The sequence below is a fragment of the Natrix helvetica genome, assembly GCF_964273705.1.
Source record: "Natrix helvetica genome assembly, chromosome: 1".
Lineage (NCBI taxonomy): Eukaryota > Metazoa > Chordata > Lepidosauria > Squamata > Natricidae > Natrix > Natrix helvetica.
Window position 1 is genome coordinate 189,624,492 of NC_138548.1, and position 23,530 is coordinate 189,648,021.

General features: G+C 37.0%; 1 protein-coding gene across 8 annotated transcripts in view; it reads right to left on the reverse strand.

The window, feature by feature from the left end:
• The window catches only part of LRRFIP1 (LRR binding FLII interacting protein 1), a 162,520-nt gene that overhangs the window by 51,402 nt on the left and 87,588 nt on the right, over positions 1-23,530 (reverse strand). For 4 of the 8 annotated variants that reach the window (XM_081938312.1, XM_081938313.1, XM_081938311.1 and 1 more), the window contains exons 7-9: positions 16,895-16,987; positions 8,645-8,737; positions 7,983-8,124 (exon numbers count right to left, since the gene is read on the reverse strand). In XM_081938312.1, coding sequence (XP_081794438.1) covers positions 7,983-8,124; positions 8,645-8,737; positions 16,895-16,987 — 328 coding nt within the window. Of the gene's footprint in view, positions 1-89; positions 4,507-7,982; positions 8,125-8,644; positions 8,738-16,894; positions 16,988-23,530 lie in introns of those variants that run through there. The other 4 variants (XM_081938307.1, XM_081938309.1, XM_081938308.1 and 1 more) reach the window with 4 other exon arrangements.

Genomic DNA, 23,530 nt, shown 5'->3' on the forward strand with positions numbered 1-23,530 from the left:
TTGTCACTTCAGTAGAAGCACCCAGCAGCATGCAAAGTGCTATCTTCTACTGTTAGCATGCAGGTATTCTATGGTCAAACACTGGAATACAAAAATCTCACAAATCTTTTATTGTTCATGTATGAATAATTTTACAACATAAATTTTAAAACATAATAATTAAACTGCATAGTTGAAATGTTATGAAAGGAACCCCAGATTATGTGGGAATATGATTCTAGCACCTATCTACAATAGCTTTTTTGTGGAATTGTTCAGTATTGCAGAGGCTACTACATAATCTAGGAAAGGGTATATCTCTTTTAAAATGCAACAGACTGCATTCATTCATTCTCCTGCAAAGACACTTTCTGGCACCAGAATTCAAAGCATTGCACAGCCCTACATACTGATACATTCAGACACAATATAGAAACTCGTCATGTTTTTCATAAACTGCACAAAAATAAATCTAGATTTCAAAACATCTATTTTACTTCAAAATGTGAAATGTTATCCATTTTATACAAAATAATTACAAAGTCTTCCAAACACATAAGTTAAAGAGAATTAATGGTCTCTCACAAGTCACATATAGAAATCGCTTCTTTAAAATCTCTTTTAAGGTAAGGGCAATACCGCATTCATAACTCTCTTTGCTTCCTAATTTTTAATTTTCCTTTTAGATTATTTTTATAAATGAGAAATTAGCAGTCACAAAGTACCAGTGTACCAGTACTATTATTGACATTTACCACACAATGCCTTTAGATCCATATATGCCAAACATTCTTAAGAGATAAGAATGATATCATTCAATTATATATCATGAAACTAAGGAATAAATAAGAATTCTTTATAAATGATGTGGCAGGTATAAAACATTTAGACAAGATTAGAATTATTCAATCTCACCTTTATTCAAGGAAGTGAATATACTTAATACTCCTTCCTCCTATTCCCATACAATTACAAGAATTGCTGCCTCACATATTAATACAACTTTGTACTGTATAAATATATTCAGTGAAACAACTAGCAGTATAACCGTATCAGATAAAATAGTAATCTTTTTCAAGGACAGTTTCTTCTCTCTTCTTGTCTTGTCTCATCATCCTTCATCTTTTTCCCTCCCAAAAGGTAGAATGCTTATTTTACAGATACATTTCTCAGCATAGGGAATGAGCAATAATTATCAATTTCTTTAAAACTATAAATATGTCTTTTAAAATATGTATATGTTTTGCTGAAATGGCAGTTGCACAAAAAATTAGAGCTCTTTAAATCAATTTTACAAACAAATGAGAAGAGACATTTTAAAATATAAAACTTTATTTCCATTATATACATTAGACACTATCTTGTATTTTTAATGTTTTTCTATTTTTATGTAATACATTGTTACACTGTTATATAGCTATAAATTTTTAGAGTTTGTATAGTCTTAAATTTAGTATGACAAAGCAAATGTTAAAATTACTTTATCATTAAAAGTGTTCCAAGTTTTTATATGCTCATAAATGTTTTATGTCTTAAAAAGTTTTATATGTTCATAAATGATTTATTTTGACCATTAACTCTCTTAGAAAAAAAGACTGTGTTAGTTTTATCATAAAACTGCAGTAGCTATTATCTTTCATTTTGTGATTTAAATAGAGATAATTATTAGAGACAATCAAGACTTATATTCCAGCAGAAATTAAAGGGACAGATTTCTCAGTATAAGAAAATATTGGTTTACATTCTACTTTCAATATCTATTTCTTTGCAAGGCAATGCAGAGAACAAATGATAGTTTCTTTTAAGTAAATAGATTACAATTTGCAGTAAATATTACTTAATACAAAGACTAAATATAAAGCGAACTGAAAGTTTTTATCATACATAAACCTACATAGATTACAGTGAAAGAAACAGGAAGAGAGACAAAACTATAATACTAAATTGGATCAAGAGCATTTTATCTTTATGTATCAATTGCAGAGATATTAAGTTAAATCCAACAAGAGCTTGATTTGGTAAGAAAAGACTGAATTGGATGTGACTGAATGATTCTTAGTATATGATTTTTACTGTAAGTAGTAGTGCTATATGTCTATATCTTTGCAACAGAAATGGTATTAATTTGAAGTGAGTGAAACATACACAGCAAAAACTTGTACTTCTCTAAAATTGACATAATTTCATTATTGTTATTCATTCAGTTTGATCTTGTCTTTTTGTTCATAAAGTATAACAGTATTAAAGCTAAAGTTTTATATAATAACTTGAAATCAAATATAAATGTAACAGACCAGTGACATTTTATCAAAAGCTAACATGCATCCTTATTCATTCCCAAGAATTTTCCAATCCTAGCATTCATTAAAATTGCTAGAGAACGAATGCTATATTTGATGGAATGTGAAGAAACAGCTTATTGGGAATTAGGATAATAGCTAGACTTTAATTAAACTTGACAAGAAACTTGACAAAAAAGGTAGCCTCCACATACATACATTATTGACTACTTTGCATTATTTAGAGTATAACATTAATTCAATGGTAGAACCTCTTTCAAATTTTGACTTTTTTTGTATTTTGCATTTTTGTTCTTTAACAGATGCCAGGTGAATGATGTGGAACAATGATCCAGTTCCTGAGTTTATGATATAATGCAGTCTTCCCGATATTTACCTTTACCCTTCTTATTCCTTTGTGCTTCTTCTTGACCATCCATATCACTCTCCAGGTTTTCCAACTGTTCTGATGTATAATCAGCAATTTGTACTGAGCTGATTTCATCCAACAATTTACTTTCCTCTTCCAGCTGTCCACATTGTGACTTTGTTGTTTCAGAAACAGATAAATCACTCTGCACAAATTTGACTTCTTCAAATTTATGTTCTTTCAGCTGCTGAATACTGTCACTTTCTTTCACAAAAGCCTCAGATGCAACTTCATCTGATGAGATTAAGCTGGCTTTTACCTTTTCATTATCTTTATTAGTATGATCATCTCTCTTTACAGAAATTTTCAATTCTCCAAAACAAGCAGCATCAACATCTAAGGCTTCATGATATTCTTCTACAATTATTTCTTCACTCTCAGGCTTGTTTTGTTCAATGAATTCAGTCTTCTGTTTTTCAAGACAAACAACCTCCTCAATATCTGGCACAATACTGTGGATTTCTTCATGCAGCTGCCTGCAGTTTTTACCCTCTTTATTCCTAGTGCCTGCTTCTTCAGTACACTCTTTCATTGTAGTTGTAGTTGTAGTTACAGCAGACTCAATAGTATTGTCTTCTTTATCTACACTTTGTTTTCCTGCAGATAGAACTTCTTTATGACTGCCAGCAACTTCTTTATTTATTATATCATTATCAGCCAGAGATCCAGCTATGCAAGCTGATTTTATATTACAGTTGAAATCATTATCTATGTTTGAATTTGTTTCTTCATGGGTCTGGCATTTGCTTTGATTTATATAATCTACAGCAGCTTGTTCTGCATGAAAATCTTTCACAGTACATTCATTGTTCTTTTCCTCAAAATCTAAATAAGCATTTAATACCTTCATATCTTCAACATTTTCTTCATTTGCTCCTAACTCTTCCTCATTTTGTTTCTCAACAACTGCATCATGTTTTGAAGGTAGTGACTGGATTTCTTCCATTTTAACTTGTTCTTGTTCCTCTCCAAACTCATTCAAAGTAACTTTTGTAATACACAATGGTTTTTTTTGTTCTTCTGCAGAATCTACTACTTCGTCCTCCTGCTGCAGTATCATACTTTGTGCCTCATTCTCTTCATTTGTTTCACACATTTCTATTTTTGGCCCTTTTGTTACAGCATTTATGGTAGAATTTTGTTCATTTTTAAGAAATTCTCTGTTTAAATCTCCCTCAACAACCCCATTTTTTGATTCTTCACTATTAAGATCAATACTAGAGGCTTTCATAAGGATAACATCTACCAATTCTGGTGAAGTAGAAATTGCCATGTGGGTATTATTTATAAAATCTAAAGCTTCCCAAAATACTTCACTATCCCCTTCTGATTCATCAACTACAATACCTATTTGTTTTTTTTTATTTTGCTGTTGTGAAACTATTTCTAAATTGGCATGTATTTCTTGATTGATCTCAGTACTTGGATCTGCCATATAATTTTGATTATGAGTTACATTTATATTTCTATCAGACACTTCCTTTTCTAAAATATGACTTGGTGAAGCCCCTTCAACTTTTAATTCACCTGAATAGCTTTTTTCAAGTGAATAAACAATTTCTTGGATACATTCTGAGTAACTTTTTACAGGATCAAGTCCACTATTTAATTTCAGTGTTGATGTAATTTTGGCTTCAGTGATTTTCTTAGTCTCTACATTTTCATCAGCAGGCAATGTCTTTATTTCCAAACATTTGAGAATGATTTCCTGATCCTTAGTGTCCTCTGTGTTTTCCTCATGCTCAGAATTCTGCAAGATTTCCTTTTTCCCCATATTCTCCAAAATCTCATTTTCCATCTCCACTTCATTTTCTCTGCCTAAAAGATCATTATAAGAAAGTTCAAGGGACCACAATACAGATACATCATTTAAGTATGCTATCACTTACCTTTCCATTTAAAACCCCAAGAGTACTAGTAACATGTTAAAAAGTATCCATTTTTGCAAATTATATGAAGGCAAAGGAAGAATGTAACTTAAAATATCTGAACAGAAAAGTGTATCATTGTCAATTATATTGAATTTGTATTACTTTAAGTGAATTGTACAAATTAAAATTCCTTGTTTTTAACTTTTTAATATAATAGAGCCAATAATTTAAATACACAAAGTTTTGTTAACTATGGTATGTTAATTGAATATGGCTGAGATAAATATCACTGTAATTAATAACTTATAAATAACTATTATGAATAGCAATGCAATTAATTTTACAGGCAGGCCTCAACTTATCATCATTTCTTTTAGCAACGGTTAAAAAGTTATGATGGTGCTGAAAAAAATGACTTATGAGGAGAAGAGAGCCAGACGTCGCGACAACACAACGTGCGGTCTCGACAGTCCGAGACCGCCGTTGATTCTTTTACCAGCTGCACAGTCCATATGGACCTAAACCATCCCAGAGAGACGGTGACAGGGAGACAAATCCTTGCTGGTCTCAGGGACACCGGAAAGTCCCTGATCAACCCAAGGGAAGTTCTCCAAGCCGGCGGTAAACAGACAGCCCCCAGGCTGACAAAGTCGGAGACGGTTCCAGAAAGAAGGCAGTGAAAGTGAGTCCAGCTGGTGAGATTTTTTCTTTGAGAATGATTGCCCAAAGAAATCTTTTTTTTAAAAGATAAATTAGTCCTTTAAGCAAAAGAATAAAGCGATGAAATTTATCTCTATTGGACTGCCTTAGAAAGTTTTTTTTTCCTGTTCTATGTAACAGCGTTTTGTGGATTGAAGTGATTGGAATGCTTCCTGTTTCTCCTCTTAAGTGAATGAATTGATTTTTTCTTCTATTCTGTGCTACCTTTATTTTTTGGTTGATTTAAAACTTTTTTTTTACTTTAATAATCTTCCTGTTACTGTTTATTAAATTTTATTAAAGACACTTAGAGATTTTTGCTTTCCTTAAGACTGATACGAATAAGAGAAAGTTGAATCTGCCATTCGGAAGCCAGAGCTTGGTTTTTTTCTTTTTTTGAAACAAAGTATCCTTTGCTCTATTTTCTCTGATTCTGTTGACGTTGTAACTAGAGGGTTTGCAGCTTGTCTGTAGAGACTGATAATGACTCAAGGACACGGACTGTTCTCTTGTAGGTGTCTTTGTGGAATATTTTGGACAAGGGAAGGGAAAGAAAAGAAAAGATAGAACCCTCACTTTTTTGAAAAACTTTAAAGGATCTTATATTTAAGCAAATTCAAAACAAAAATATTTTTATACATAAAAGAGACATTGAAGGCGAGAGTGGCAATGGATTTTAAACTTTTTCTTCTCTTCTGGGAAACATGTCTTTATATACAGATGAAGAAACCCTAAGTTACCAAGATTTTTTGGATGGAATTTTAAATATTTTGGAAGGTTTTGAGAGATTTGATAAGAAGTTGGATAGATTATTGTTTGGCACAATAAAAGATGAAGGGATTGGAGCTTTAAAAATTAAAGAAGAGAGTTAAGACATAGAAGATAAAGACAAGATAACAGATGAACCAAATAATGGAGTACCTATGAGTGAAAGTGGAAATAAGAGAACATGGAAAAGTGAACCTGATTATTATTATATACTTGATGATTTGGAGCTCTACCCCTCCTGTCAAGGTATGGATTTGATGATGGAATTAAGAAGAGAAACAGCTTTAGAAAGACATCTGATAATCAAAGACATGTTGATTTTAATACCAGTTCAAGGGCAACGAGACTATATGAGAGATCTTTCAAGCAAAAAAGTGCAGAGAGAAGTTTTTAAAAACTTCATAAAGAAGTTCGTAAGAGAATTGACGCAACAACTGGCTAAAGAAATAAGATTGTTTTGTTATTGGAAAGACACAGGTTGATAATGAAGGTTGATAATCCAAAATTTAGTTAACCTTTGGTGATTAATAAGTAGAATTCTGTAGACACCTTTAGAATGTTTTCTCTAAAATGTTTATTCGTTAATTAATAACTCATTATGATAATAATAATAAAATAATAATGAAATAATAATCTTAATTAGTAAAAACAATTTGGATATAAATTGTAAATCAAGACCTGGGGAAAAGACTTATCAATTTCACTAATACATTTTTGTTTAGATTTTGTTATAAAGATGGAATTTCTCTAGGGCACATAAACTTTACTTACAAACTCTTGTTTAGATTTTATTATAAAGATGTAATTTTTCTTGGGTCGGAGAAGAGGAGATGTGATATAAATGGTAAAAAAAATCTTTTTTCTTTAGATAACTATAATAATAAGGAAATGTTAATGGACAATGTTTAATGATTTTTATATGAGTTGGTAAAAGCAATTAGATAGAAGCTTTAAATAGTGAGCTGTGGAAAAAGGGGGGGGGGATATGTTATAAAAGGGTAATTATTGGAGGTTATAAGAATAGCTAATGAATGCCAGTAGTGGTTGTGATTCTAGATGAAAGCATGTTTAAATAATTATAGCTAAATGAGAATGATGGTATATTGATGGCAAAATACATAAAGATTTTCGATTTAAAATGTAAATTAAAAATATGAAGGATGTATAGCAATGCACAAAATTTATTTGTAACCAATTGACATGCTTTCTACAAGATGTAATGAAGAATGATTCTTTTTTTGTGTGTTTTTGTTTAATTAAAACAATAAAAAAATTCAAAAAAAAGTCTTATGACTAGTCCTGACATTACCATCACAGTGTGTCTATGGACCATGATTGCAATTCAGGTAATTAGCAACCAGCATTTACAATAGTTGCAGCATTCCAAGATCATGTGATTACCATTTGCAATCTTCCCAGCTGGCTAATATTTATGACAAACAAAATCAATGGGGTAAACCGGATTTGCTCAACCATGGCAAAAAAGGTTGGGGGGAATGACTCACTTAATGACCACTTAATTGCTTACTGAGGAATGTTTAGGTCCCAATTGTTGTCATAAGTTAAGCACCATCTGTAATTATTACCTAAAACTTAACATTTTCAAGTGCTTTTCATATACACTGCTGGGAACCATAACAAAGTTAATGTCTATAAATAATATATATACACATACATACAATGTATTATGCTTAATATATTGAAATGAAATTTACAATAAGTATATAGGTAAGATAGCTTTAAATTATTTGGGTTTCATGAAATTGGGAATTAAATAACACCCAATTAAACTCTTCTCACCAAGAAACCTCACACTATAAAAAAATGGCCTTAAGTGATTGTTGTATTAAGGAAAAGTTAATATATGTAGACCATGCAGAATATTATTGTTAGATTATAAACATTTTCAAGCAAAAATGATCATATATAGTATCTTAATACAATGCAAATGCTTACCTTCTGTACAATCCTCAGATACTTTAAACACATGACTTGTCTCTGAAACAACCTTGGAAGAATTTGATAGTTCATCCTTAGCAACACAATCAGAGATTTCTCCATTGGTAGTCACTCCTAGATTGGTGATTATTCCATATTGCTGTGAATGCAAAACAAAATATATTTATAACATTCAGTTCCATGTAAAGTATGTTTGAAAAACTGAAATCCTGTGTAATAAAATCACATGAATGCAGAGTATGAAGTATGAATATAATAACTAGATAACAGTACTAAAACTTTTTCAGCAGGAGGTGATCTTCACAGATTATGCTACAATTCTAAGTAAAAACAATTCATGATACACCTTCAGACTACAGAAGTGGCATGATCAGCAGTCCCACTCCAGTAGCTTGAAATTTTTATGTATATGCTATTATCTAATATTAATTCTTCCTAATTTCCAAATGTAGGTAAATGCACTTCAAGAGCAGCATAATTAGAGAATACAATTAGTTAAGATCACAATGATGTGCCACTCCTAGTTTAAGCTTATCAAATAATGGAACACTCAAGGAAGATTCTTTTTGAATCTTTTCAAGGAAATAAAATGCTATTATTTAATATCACTACCTTTTATACTTTATATTTTTTGCTTGTGTTCGTTTGCTTCATCATACCTTTAATTGTTCCTTCAGCAAAATCACCTCCTCTCTAAGATCATTTCGCTCACTTCTTAGGGAATCAAAGAAAACTTTCTGCCTTTCTAATGCCTAAGTATTTAACGAAGAAGCAGAAGATAGACAGTAAAAAGAGGATATAAAGATTAAGAAATTTAGCAATAAGAATCAGCAATTTTAGATCCACAAGATAAAGGATTTGCATAAAAGAAAAGGGAATGCTTATTTACAGACATTTATCTTAACTAACATTAAGGGAGCCCTGATGCACAGTCGTTAGAATGCAATATTGGAGGCTAACTCTGCCCACAACCTGGAGTTCGATCCTGAATAGCTCAAGGTAGATTCAGCCGTCCAAAGAGGACCCAGGTTTGGTGGGGAGGGGAGGCAACATGCTGACATTTGTAAAATGTTCAGAGAGTGCTGCAAAGCAGAGCAGTATATAACTCTAAGCGCTATTGTTAATAGCTGGCTTCATGTTTCAATTTCCATTGAAAATGATTTCCCTAAACACTGTCACTAACTTATCAAGGCAAGCCTAGTTCTATTTGAATTTCTTCACAATCTCTTTTTATGGTTATGGCTTTATACACAACTCAGAATTGCAACATGGAGTTCCTCCTTCCATTCTGATAACCAATGAATTCTACTACCGCTACAGTGGGCATACTCATTACTGTAATGAAAGAGAATTATTATGTATAAAGGAAATGCAATGTGTTGCATATTAATGAAAAATAATAATTAGTTCTGCTCTAAAGACTTTATAACCAAAGATTTTTAAATTTGCTGTTTTGCTGTTTGCACTAAGAAATATCCTAAATCTAGAATTCACTTTTAAGAACAAGTATTAATCATATTATAATAAAAGGAAACCATTCAACTCTCTTTCTTCTGAAGGCTAAATAACAGAATGATCCAGTGACAGAAGTGTTAGTTGCTGAGATTAAATGTTATAGAGGATGATAAAAACAAATTTGAGAAAAACCACTCTGCAATTGAAGGTCCTAACTTGCTCGTCTATCCTTCTGTTAATAAATCTCTAATAGAAGGAGTTATTTTAATCACATTGTTGGAGGTAAATACTAAAATAATCTTTTTTAAAAAACCTCCCCCCCCCCTTTGTTTTAAACAAAAAGTGCTTGGGGATATAATAGTTAACCAATTTCAGACAGTTTTAAAAGATATTTTGCTACAATTCATTTTAGTATGCTTTGTTTGTTGATAACATGCGTTAAGGAAACTCCTGAACTCTAGTTTTCAGATGGCCTTGAGAAGCAAGGTTAAAGTACTTGGCTAAAGGGTAGATTTCTAAATGCTGTTAGGGAATGGAAAGTCATGGAATGGAAAGGCTTCCTGTCAGGCGTGCCTCGTTCAGTACCCAAGAAAGAAAACTCCCACCTCCATTTAAGTAGAGATAAAGCTATTTTTACTAGACATGCATGAAATGAAAGCAGCTAAAGAAAAGCAAGATCTGAGACAAAAAGGCGCAAACGTGTACATATCAAACGATTACCCAGGACCCTCCCCCTAATTACCCCAACCCAGTGTCCAATCTGCAACAGCCAAAGGTGTCAAGTGGCCTCATTCCGTTGGTATGCAGAGACGGTTGACCTTGACTAAACCTAAACACAAGCCATCAGCATGCACAGAGGATGGTGAGACCAAAACTCCCTTCATGATACTCCTCCAGCACCAGCAATTCCCCTCCCAAATACCACAAGCCCACACCCTCCCCATTACTATGGCAGCTGACAGCAAGCAAGCAAAGTAGAGGCTGACACTTCCTTTGATATTATTCAGTTTACTGTGGATTGAAGAAGAAGGCAAAGGCAACAAAATTTGGTCCTTCTCTGAAGAAAGTAACGCAGTTACTTTCAGTCAGAGAAGTTGATTTTGAATATAATAAAATTAACTGTGAGATACAATAAATACATGAAAAAAAGAGAAGGAAGTCAATTAATACATCTCCTAACTCTCCAAAGGTCTATGAAAACATGAAATGCGTACTGCCACCTCTGAGAACAGAGAAGCTTCAAAGCAGCATTTGTATCCTTATGTAGGCAATAAAAACTCTCATAATACACATTGTGCCAGCTGACGCATGGTCATCTAAATTACAGCAGTGGATTCAGCTGATTCATCCAACTTTTCAAATAAGGCAGTGATACACAGTGCTAATAATATGGCTGTCATTCACATTGAGTAAGAGAAGATACAGAACGCTCCACATCATATCTTGACCTATAGGCCAAGACAACATACCTACCACCCAGAGAAACATACATCCAGATGTCGCCTTGGTTCCAGATGGTATTTTAAACCTTGAGAGGTATCTCCCGAGAAAGAACATTCATAAGTTCACAAACCACAGATATACACTGTGTGCACAATTATTAGGCAAGTGAATATTTTGACCATATCATTTTTGTGCAAATTTTCCACCTCCAAGCTGTATACATTTGAATACTTAGTGGATATATAAGCATATCAGATGATGTGTATTTGTGTAATGAGGGAGGGTGGCTTACTAGACTCTGGGTGCACCTGAAGCCTTGTTAGCCCTGATGTAGTGGGAAAATTGGGGATGCAGTTGAGCGAACTGAAAAACCCCATAGCTTTCTCTCAGCAGGCTATAACAGCATGATGGGGGTGCTCCAGCCACATTTCTAATTGAACCGGTGGAGCTGAACATAGGAACCCACATAGAGACTATCCAATTCATTATGGCTCAGGGGATGAATAAAGCCATGGTCCTGAGGCTTAAATGGGTCAAGAAGTGGAATCCCTCCATAGACTGGGAGCGAAACCAGCTGAAGGTATGGAGAAAAGTTTCCAGCCAGGAAGCCATAATAAAAGTGATAAGGAGCTGCCACAAGTTGTTGATTAGAAAAGTGAAAGGTTTAGGTTTAGGTTTAGGTTTATTTGGATTTATATGCCGCCCTTCTCCAAAGGACTCAGGGCGGCGTACAACATTAAAAACACACATCACAAAAGTTAAAAAAAGATTAAACCCAATTCCAAAGAAAGAAAGTGGCACAGGGAAAGCATAGGTGTGGGGAGGAGCTGGATCCATCAATCCCCAAGGAATATTGGGACCTAGCTGAAGTGTTCAGAAAAAAAGAATCTGATGTGCTTTCCCCCCATTGCCCCATGGACTTTGCTATCAAGATCATCCCTATGGCCAAGATGCCAAAATCCAAACTATACTTGATGATGCCCTGGGAACTGGAAGAATCCAATATTTTTTCAACAAGAATTTGGCCAAGGGTTTTATTCAGCCAGCACAGTCATGCATGAACACACCCATACTGTTCCAAGAGAAAAAAAGATGACCCGCTTAAATTATGAGTGGATTATCGTGGGCTTAATGATATCTGTGTGCAAAAGATGTACCTCTTTCCATTGAGCACTTGGAAGTGCTAAAAAAAAAAACCAAGAAAGCTATCTCCCAAACAAGTCTGATGGGTTCAATACTTCAACTGGTTCAACTTCACCCTTTGCTACCTCCCCAGAGGGAAGAATTTCCTGATGAGTGCTCTGTCCAGGATGCCCCAGTACAACAGCGCCAAAGAGAGGGTTGTTAATTCCATCATCCCTTCCAAACACCAGGACTGCACCAGCCCTTACAAGGCAATATAAAGCCTCAAAAGAGCAGATAGCTGCAACATATCTCAAGCGCTAAAAGGAACTCTAGCAAAGGACAAGTGGTTCCAACTACATAAGAAAGAACTTTCACTAAGGGATGACCTGGTGTGGATGGGGAGTAAATTGTATGTGCCTACTGGTTAGTGAACCCTGATTTTGCAACGCAGCCATGACACTAAGACCGTGGGGCATTTTGGATTAGTTAAAACTCTCCACTTTGTGAAATGCCAGTTCTGGTGGCCATGTATGAAAAAAGACATTGAGAACTATGTGGCCACCTGCCCGGTCTGTGCCTCAGCCAAAAGACACACTGGCAGGACACTAGGATTGCTACAACCCACCACCAGCCCTATTACTAGAAGGAAATATCAATGGACTAATTTTTGCTGAACTGTACTGAATTTAATTTGCATAAGTGAATTCTAGAATTCTTCCATATTCACAAAATGTCAGAGTCCTCAAAATCTGCCCCATGTTCCTGCAGATACTATCTGAAATAGACAGATAAAAGGCATAGAGATAAATATTCCTAAACTATTTCTGAAAGTTTTGAGCTCAGTCTGAATATTGAAATCCTCAAAAACAAAAGTTTCAGTCTTCCAAGATCAGATCAGACAGGGAAACTGCTCAGCAGTGTGGTGTATAGTACACCAACAAGATCTTTGATCTATGCAACCAAATGTTGGGCCTCTCACATTTTAGAACTGGATAAGAAAATGGAGTCTCCAGCAAGGATAGTAATACCCCTCCATCCTACCTTTGTCTCAGGCACAGAAATCTGAAAGTTTGATGAAATGACTCCAGATGACATTACCCATCTCCCCAACTATTCCAGATTTCAACCAATTTCCAAATAAGCAATAGATCTCATAATCTAAGCTCATTAAGTTACAAAAATATTTTTAAAAAGAGCAACTCATTTCTGTTTCCCCTACAAGATTATGTTTTGCAATCAACAATAGCAGAGACTAAAACAAAACTCCCCCATCCCCTGAATTCAGAACCAGGACACAACTGCAATAATTTTTCAACTTAGCTAGGACTTCCTTAAACTGACCAATGACTCTCACAAACTATCAATTTCTTCATCATATATATTTCAATAATAGAATAACCCATAATTAAGCCTTGTCACCATTAAAATTAAGCACAATAAATGGTTATAACTGTGATCCAAATGCCACTTCCTATAAACATCTGTGCAACCCTTACCTATGTGTCTAGCCACAAATCAGTCTCACTCTTTATCCTTGCTCTGCATACTTGGCAGAATACTCTCCCACTCCCTTAATGTCTAACTTCTCTCTCTGACACATCTGTACACTGTTCCCACATCACTGTCTTCAGAAATCACACCAAGTTAAAAACAGTCTGCTTTTTCATGGGAGAGGGCAGCATCTCACCACACATCTAGCAGCAGTTTTTTAAAAGTTTTTTTAATAAAGGCATAATAAAACATTTTCTAACTCTTTAACGGCCTTGGTCGCGTTGGTTGATGATCTCTGGAGGGCCAGAGATAGAGGTTGTTCCTCTATCCTGGTCCTATTAGATCTCTCAGCGGCTTTTGATACCATCGACCATGGTATCTTATTGCGCCGGCTGGAGGGGATGGGAGTTGGAAGCACCGTTCTGCGGTGGTTCGGCTCCTACCTCTCCGACCGGACACAATGTGTGTTGACAGGAGGGCAGAGGTCGACCCTGAGGCCACTCACTTGTGGGGTGCCACAGGGGTCGGTCCTCTCGCCTCTTCTGTTCAACGCATATGTGAAGCCACTGGGGGAGATCATCCGTGGTTTTGAGGTTGAGTATCATCTGTACGCTGATGATACCCAGCTGTACATTTCAACCCCAAACCACCCCAACGAGGCTGTCAAAGTGATGTCCCGGTGTTTAGAAGCCGTCGGGGTCTGGATGGGGGACAACAGACTCAAACTCAACCCCTCCAAGAGTGAGTGGCTGTGGCTACCGGCACCTCGGTTCAGCCAGCTGACCCCATCGCTGGCCATAGGGGGCGAACAATTACCCCCCGTGGAACGGGCGCGCAATTTGGGCGTCCTCCTAGATGCCCGGCTGTCAATGGACCATCATGTGGCAGCCGTGGCAAGGGGGGCGTTCCACCAGGTTCGCCTGGTGCGCCAATTGCGCCCCCTACTGGACCGGGATGCCCTACGCACGGTCACTCACGCACTGGTGACGTCTCGCCTGGACTACTGCAATGCTCTCTACATGGGGCTTCCCTTGGGACGCGCCCGAAGACTGCAGCTAGTCCAGAACGCAGCCGTGCGAGCTGTCATGGGGAGTACTAGGTACTCCCACGTAACACCTCTCCTGCGCGAGCTGCACTGGCTGCCTGTGGTTTTTCGGGTGCGTTTCAAGGTTTTGATTACCATCTTCAAAGCGCTCCATGGCACAGGACCTAGCTACTTGCGGGATCGCATCCTGCCACACACATCCCTGCGGCCAATCCGCTCTCACAGGGAGGGACTTCTCCTGGTGCCGTCCACTAGGCAATGCCAACGGGCGACGCCAAGGAGCAGGGCCTTCTCTGTGATGGGCCCAACCCTCTGGAATGACCTCCCCCCCAACATTAGAACCACCACCGACTTCCGCTCCTTCCGACAAAAATTGAAGACTCACCTGTTCCGATTAGCTGGCCTGGCACATTCATAACTTCTACCTCCTGGCAGATATATATTTTTAACTGGTTTTTTAGGGGAACTGTTTTTAAATTTAATTTATGGGATATTTTTTAGGGGTTTTTTAAAACTATATTTTAGATGCTTTACTTAGTTGTACAGTTCTTTTTAACCTCCTCCATATCTATCTATCTTTTTAACAATTTAACTATTTAATCATTTAACTATTTATGTGATGTATTTCTGTATGGACTGTACACCGCCCCGAGTCCCTTTTGGGAGAGGGGGCGGTCTATAAGCGCAAATAAAAGTAAAGTAAAAGTAAAGTAAAGTAAAGTAACTCCAAAGATACATTTGAAAGAATTACCAAGCATCAGTATTACTTGAAGTCTTTAAAAAATAATAAAGAAAGATAACTTAAAGGAAGGAAGGAAGGAAGGAAGGAAGGAAGGAAGGAAGGAAGGAAGGAAGGAAGGAAGGAAGATAGAAAGAAAGTCTCATTGGAAGCTCTGTTCAATTTTTATGTTGTTTTTTTCTGGAAAACAATATTGTATTATGAAGGAACTCCCCCCTCCCCCCGCATACACATATGTAGGCTCTCTATTTAAAATTTCAGAAATAATATATTGATTTTCACTACATTTTGTTTTTAATTTCTCCAGTTTCTGTTTTTTAGACAACATGTATCTTTTATTTAGACTAAAAAGTTAATACCAATCTGCAAGAAATGCATGCCTGATTCTTGGACACTGACTGGATAAGTTTATCTTGACAAGGAGGTTTGCCATTGCCTTCTTCCTAAGGCTGAGGGAAAGTAACTGACCCAAAGTCATCCAGCTAGATCTGTGCCCAAGGCAGGACTAGAACCTACAATCTCACTCTAGTTTCTAGCCTGTTTCTAGCTTTATCTCTGAGCCTAGATCAGTTTATAACCTGATCCTTTAACCGTTAAACTGGTTTTTATACTGGCTCTTTCCTATATTATATAAAGATGCAAATATCACTGCATTTTTTTTTCAAAGGCATTTTGCAACTACAACTCATATCTTACTCTACCATTTTCCCTAATTTATTTACCACATTTTTAGACCACCAAAATCCCAAATTCTATCAGTTTAAAAATAGAAATAATAAACAATAAAAATATCCAAATAGAAACATCTATAAACAATTTTAAAATATATATTAAAAAAAATAACAAAGCCAAATTATAACCCAGCCAACATGGAATTGCACCAAAAAATCCTCTGGAAGAGCTTAGTTTTCAGCTTTCTAAAAGGCACCTGGATGTCCACTGGGAAGCCAAACCAAAGAACTGATGTGGCCATAGAAAAACAATGCAGCCAAGCCCTTGCCCCACCCCCTAAAGTGGGAAGCCACTTAGCATTGATTTTTTGATTCCTGGCAAGTGCAATTTGGTTAGAAGTGGTTTGCTCCCTAACTGCTTCCTAGGGAAGATAATGATTGGCCCAAGATCACCGAGCTGGCTTTGTGCCTAAGGTAGGACTAAAATTCACCATATTTTGGTTTTTAATCTGGTGCCTTAACCAATTACACCAAACTGGCTCCCAAATAAAATTGGCCAACCCAGTTTCATTGTGCCTCTATGAAGTACTATATTTTTCTTCTGAATTCTGTTTTTGGGTGGGAATTACCATCACCAAATTTACCTTAGTACCTATCTTAGTATTATAAAACTGCAGGAATGGTTTCATTCTCAATTTATCCTTGGGTGTATTCAAATGGATTTTGGAATCGAACCTAGTTGAAAATTTCAGAGGACTTGACAGTTCAGTTTGAGTAAAAAATACAGATTATAGCCTATCTATCTGCAAGCTTGATGTTCTGTAGAAGTCCAATAAATTCTTTTGATCCTGACTCATTTTAATTCAGAATTTATAACTTTTTTTTCACTTAAAACAGAACATGAAAAACTTGAAAAAAAACAATGCTACAAAAATCCTACCCCTATCTTTTTTTCTTTCCATTCTATTGTCTCTTGAAGATCAGTTATTTCCCTGACAAAACCCTCTTGTTTTTGTTGCAGTTGTCGGATTTCCTGAGATGCAAAACAAGAAGATAGAAATCAGAGAAGATAGTTAATGAGAAGGTGAACATTCAAGGCTGCAACATTCACAAACAATTAAATAAAAGGATGCATGAAATAAAGCCAAATGTCTGTACATTCAAATGCATGGATTTACATTCAAATCTCAAAATATTTCAAGATAATACACAGTTTTACAGACTTTCCAATTTCCCAGTATCTACAGTATCCCCAACAGATGGCCAAAAACAATACATCAGTGATAAAGCAAATATAAAAGTGATAGCAATAATTAAATTACCTATTGAAGAGCTCTTTCTCTTTGAAACTCACTGTTTTGTCACGGAACATACCTGAACAATTATATCCTTCTTGTATACGACAGCCCTTCACATAACTTGAAGACAGCTACATATCTCTTCTATTTTCGGGCTAAATGTACCCAACATCTCAAAGTATACCCCATAAATTTAATTTTTGTCTTCCAGACCTCTTGCTTGTTCTCCTCTTAATATGTACTAGTTTGTTAATATCCATCAACAATGCAGGGCTAGCTGTCAGCCCGAACAGGTGTGCAAGTGGGTGCTCTGCGATTTCCAGCTGTCCAGTGGACTTATCGAAGTCGAAGCAGTCTTGGAGGGGGGGGCAGTGGGAGAAGAAGGACAACCTGTTGAGCGTATTTGGGTAGCGGCCCATGTCAGAAGACGGAGAAAGCTTTCACGAAAATGGATGGGGAAAAAGACGGCTTGTAATGGCTGAACCATAGAGCTGACAGCTGGCTGATGCAAGCAGTGGCAAAGTGGAACAACGGTAGACCGGAGCTGGCCGAAAATTTAATTCTGACTTCTGCAGAGTGAGTGGAAGGAAAGGGGAGCATTTCTGAGTGAAGACCCTAGTGGATTTAAGAGAAGAAGGGTCTCCAGACAGAAGGGGGGTGGACGTCCCCCCCCCCATTACAGAAGCGGCAAAGGGAAATTGTGGAGTATCTTTAGGATCCATAAGGATAGAAGACTAAAGGAGAGACAAACTGAAAAAGGAGCTTTGGACTGCAGATTTTTGTGGGATTGTATAAAAGAATTGGATTGTGCTGGAGAAAACTGGAGAAAACATAGAGACAAAATTGCTTTCTCCTTTCTTTTTGGACACTGACAATTCATTTTTGGAGCGGAGACAAGACACAAAGGAGACACCTACTGGGCCAAAAGGAGATATATCTATAAGACTAGAAGGAGTAAAAGAGAGAAAGTTCCCTTTTTATGACTTTTCTTTCGTTTGATAACTTTTGGATATTGGATATTGGATTTTTTTGATGGAGTGACAGCTCACAGCTTTGACTGGTGAATAGGGGATATAAATTGTAGCTGTGCCTGATAAACTAAAGAGAGATCCGTGGTGGATAGAAAAAACAGAACATTTAAATCAAACAGAGAGGTGATTTTGGAAAACCTTCGAACTAAACCACAACAGACACACTGCTGGTTGGAAGTTACTGGTGTCTCTCATTATTATTAATACCAGAAGCACTGCCAATACTGTTATTGTTATATTGTGATTACTGTGATTATTACTAGTGTTATTATTGGACAAAAATAACTTTGAGAAAAAAACTGTTAAATATGACAAGCACCATGAACTTAACCAAGACTGGGACAGGGAGGAGGCCAGCCACCCAGACATCGTTGGCTATTTCCAGCCCATCCAACCAGAAATCTATAGAACATATGGTCCAAATATGGTCAAACCCATTTAAAGATCTGCAGGCCATGCTACAATCAATGCAGGAAGCTATGATGAGGAATCATGGTGAATTGAAGAAAGAGATAGGAGAGGTAAGAAACGACACAGGAGAACTTAAAGAAAAAATACAAAAGATGAATGAAAAACTTGAAATTTCAACAACAGATTACTAAAAATGAACAGAATACAGGAAATGGAAGAAAGAAGAAAAACGAGTGGACGAAATAAGTGAGAAATTAATTCACGCAAATAAAGAATTAGAAACCACCATTATCTTTTTGGAAACCAAGAAAGCAGTGCACTATTTACGATTTCAGAATATAAAAGAAGAGAAAGAAGAGATGATTTACCAGACATCATGGCCGAGTTAATAGTGAAAGCATTAGGAACCGAGGACGAGATACTGACATAAATAGATGAGACCTACAGAATACACACAAATTATGCAAGAAGACACACTCTTCCAAAGGAGATACAGATTCATGAAGAAATAGATACAAGATGAAGTGCTACATAGAACAAGAGATGAATATAGAGGGAAGCAACTAGTAGTCCTCAAACAGGTCCCAAGAAGAGTCAGGGAGTTGCAAAGATATTATCAATTTCTAACATCACATTTGACCAAATATAACATTAGATGGCTGACATCGGAAGTTATAATGGTTTCATGGAGAAAAAAAAGAGATATAAAGCATATACTTTGGATAAAGTGGAGGAATTTTATAATCAACATTTTGGCAATGAGGAGGAAATAGAAGAGAGGGAAGTAATAGAAGAAAGAGACCTAAGAATACCTGCTGTGGAAGAAAGAGAATTACAACCAAAAAAGAGTGGACAAGAAAAAGGAGAAAGATCGGAGAGTAACAGGGAAAGACATAAGGAACCAAGAGAGATTAGAATAACAAGGAGTATAAGACTATAAGGCTATAGATAGAGGAATGGAAGAAGAGTTTAGGATTCGATCGCTGAATATTAACAGACTGAATTCCACTGTGAAATGGAAAAAAAACCTTAACAAACTACAAAAATAGAACTTAGATATAGTAGCGCTACAAGAAGTTCACATAAAAGAACAACATAAACAAATATTGGAACATCCCAAATTGGGAAAAACAATTGTATCATTATCACAACAAAAGAAGAGAGAGATAATGTTATATATTAAGGAGAAAATCCCGGCTAAGCAAATCTATAAAGACGAGGAAGGAAGGATTCGGATTGTGGAAATAACCTTAAATTAAAAATGGGTTTTATTGGTATAAATTTATGCTCCAAATGAGGGACAAGAACAATTTTACAAAAAATTACACAATGTCATCCATGGTATAGAGCAGGGGTGGCGAACACGCGGCTCGCGAGCCGCATGCGGCTCCCGGCCAAAATAAATGAGGCTCTTTGCCTCTTATCATTATTTAGTATACTGTGGCTCGGATCGCGCGCTCCCTTTCGGAAGCTGGGGAGGTCCTTTGCAGGCAGCTAGAACGGGCCGCCTGCAAAGGACTTCCCCAGACTTGCTTTGAGGAGCACGGGGCGACTGAGGCTAGTTGTGAAGCCCCAAAGCCCCCACCGCCACCGGAAGAACTGCTGCCACCTCCTCCTCATCCTCCTCTAACAGGCAGCACTGCCGGATTTGCCGCCCAGCGCTGCGGCTGAGATGAAGCCGCCAAAGCTCCAGCCGGCATCTCCGCGCGTGGCAGCGGCGCCTCCCCTCCGCTCGGAGCAGCTGAGCTCAGTCAGCGCTGGGTTACCCCTGCCCCCTCCTCCTCCTCCTCCGCGCTTTTGAGGAGCCATGAGGCTGCAGGAGCCAGTAGGAAGGCGGGGGGGAGCAGGGGGAAAAAAGCCTCATGGCTCCTCAAAAGCACGGAGGAGGGGGAGGGGGCAGAGGTAACCCAGCGCTGAGCTCAGGAGCAAATCTGGTGATTCTGTTGGAGGAGGAGGAGGAGGAGGTAGCAGCAGTTATTCTGGTGGCAACTCGTACTCATCGGCATCTTCAGCAGAAGCCCTGCCCACAATGAAGAAAGCAAAGATGGAGCAGATCCACGCAGATGACGTCGCTGCAACATGACTGGAGGAGGAATTCTGGGAGTTGAAGTCCACAAGTGTTAAAGCTGTCAGGTTTGAAGACCCCTAGGGGTTTTTTTCCCTAAAGGGTTAGGGGTGCAAGGGTCTTGTAACTTGACAGCTTTAAGAGTTGCGTGCTTCAAATGCCAGAGTTTCTGAGCCAACATTTTGGTTGCTAAGCAGGAGCGTTGTTAAGTGATACTGATATTATATAACACTTTGAATTAAGCGGGTACCTTGAAGAAACATAACTTTGAGTTTCAAATAATACTGATTTCGTTGTTGTCTTAGGTGACATCTGTGAAAAAAATTCGGGTGCTCAGGCATGAAAATGTGCCGCTCAAACACTATACTTTTCTGCTCACATCGAAAAAAAATTAGAGGGAACATTGCTTCCGGGTCTGTTTTGGCAGGTCACTGCGTGGTGTGGCTCTCTGACTCTCACAGTTTAAAATTTTGGCTCTTTTTGTCGAACTTGTTCGCCACCCCTGGTATAGAGTGTGATAACCTATGCATATTAGGAGACTTCAATGCAATAATAGATAAAAAAAATTAGACTACAGAAGTAACAAAGCAAAAAATGGAACTAGAAGAACACTACCGAGAACCTTTTTTAAGATGGCAGATGAGCTAAATATACATATTTGGAGAGAGAGAAATCAGGAAAGGAATCAATATACATACCTATTCTAATAGACATAAATCCTGGTCCAAAATTGACATGATATGGATGTCAATGGAATTAAATTCTGAAGTGAATGAAGTTGAAATAGAAACAAACATCTGGGCAATGAGAGTCAGTTGGAAAGGACAAAAGAAAACCACAAGATGGACTTTTATTAGATCGATACTAAAAGAGGAAGAATTTAGACAGATGATGGGAAAAAATGGGCTTTTTCTTCAAAGAAAACAATAAAGAAGATACATCCTTGCAAAATCTATGGAACACTGCAAAAGCATACATGAGGGGAGTTGCTATCGCATACATAGCAAACAAAAACAAAAGGAAGAAACAAAGATAGAAATATTAGAAGAGGAATATAGAAGACGTGAGAGTTACAAAAGGAACCTCAAAAAGAGATTGTATGTTCTTATACAACAAATGGACTTAGCTAAACATAAACTGAACATCCTTGAAAAGGAGGACTTGGCACAACACACAAAGAGAACTAACCAAAATTTCTTTGAGAATGCAAATAAACCAGGGAGGTGGTTAGGTTATAAATTGAAGAAGCGAAAAGAAAAAAAGATGGATTAGTGAATTACAAAACGAAGATGTCACCAAAGTGAGGGGGGAAAGAACATAATCCAGGAGTTCTATAAGAATCTATACAGTGACAATGAAGAAAAAGCATTACAATGTTTTGAGAAAGACGCCTTGCCCAAAGTTCCAGAAGAAATAAAAAGTATGCTAAACAAAGAAATAAAGATGCCAGAACTAATAGAGGCAATAAAAAAACAAAAGAATGATTCCGTTTTTTTCCTGGCGCCGAAGGCAGGCTTTCTTTGAGCTTGTCAGATCAAGAGACAGTTAGAGGTGTTTTTTTTACGATCTTTAACACCTCGGACACTCTTAAATTCTTGGAATTTATGAGGGAGAGATTCAGCTGCTGGGTTGAGCCCTCGTGTAGCCTCCAGGAGGATTTATAGCCTCTGGAGTGCGACGAGGTTTGCCCCCCTTCGCAGTTGTTGTATTCTCCTGTCTTTTTGATAACCTCTGCTCATTAGCAGAGCCAGTCGCCGGGAACAGCCTTAACATCTCAACATCCCAAGAAGGAAGCAAGACATTTGCAAGTATTTTAAGTCTTAATTGGGGGAAAAAAATCTCTTTAAAAAGAACGCTACTGCTGAGTTCGAGAGGCGTGGGCTTAGAACAAAGGATTCAAAATGGCGTTGATTTATAGCTGAAAACCTACAGAAAACGAAAGCTAATTACTTGCTGATAGCCGGGGCAGTAAAGGCGGAACGGCTGAAACAACTCTAACTATTAACAATCTTTAAGCCAGTTTACATAACCTGAACTACTTAAATGTCAACGTTTTAACTTCGAGCAACTTAGAAAGAAACATTTGCAAGTATTAATTTACAGCTGAATACCTAAGGAAAACGAAAGTTAATTGAATGGTGACAGCTAGAGGCGGCTGAAAGAATTATTAATTATGGCAACGGAACAAAAGGCTTCCCCAGGTGCTACAATAAATTATCAGGATTTCAAGGACTTTATAAGGGAAGAAAATGCTTTTTTACGCAAAGAAATTAAGGAGGTTAAAGAAATGGTTCAGGATACCATTAAAAAACATGATCAGCTTGACAAAAAATTACACACTTTAGCCACAGGTCTGTCAGAAGTTGTTTTTAAGGTGGACAGGAAAGTTGATCATCTGGCTTTGGATTTGGAAACTAAAACGAAGGAAACAGATTTGAAATTTGTTGAAATGGAGGGGAATATGCAGAGGATGGATAAGGAGATTATTATGATGCAATTCAGATCTATGGAGTATGCTGTTAGACTGAGGGGTATCAGAGAAAACCCTAGAGAGGATTTAAGAAAAGTTTGTGCTGATGCTTTGGCCACGTTATTGAAGATCGAGGATTCTTCTGAGATTTCTGCAAGGATTGACAAAATTTACAGAGTTAATTCACGTATAGCATCACAAAGGCAACTACCAAGGGATGTTGTGATATACTTTACTGAGAGAAATTTTAGAAATGATATTTTGCAAAATTCTTTTTATTCATCTCTTCAAATAGATGGAA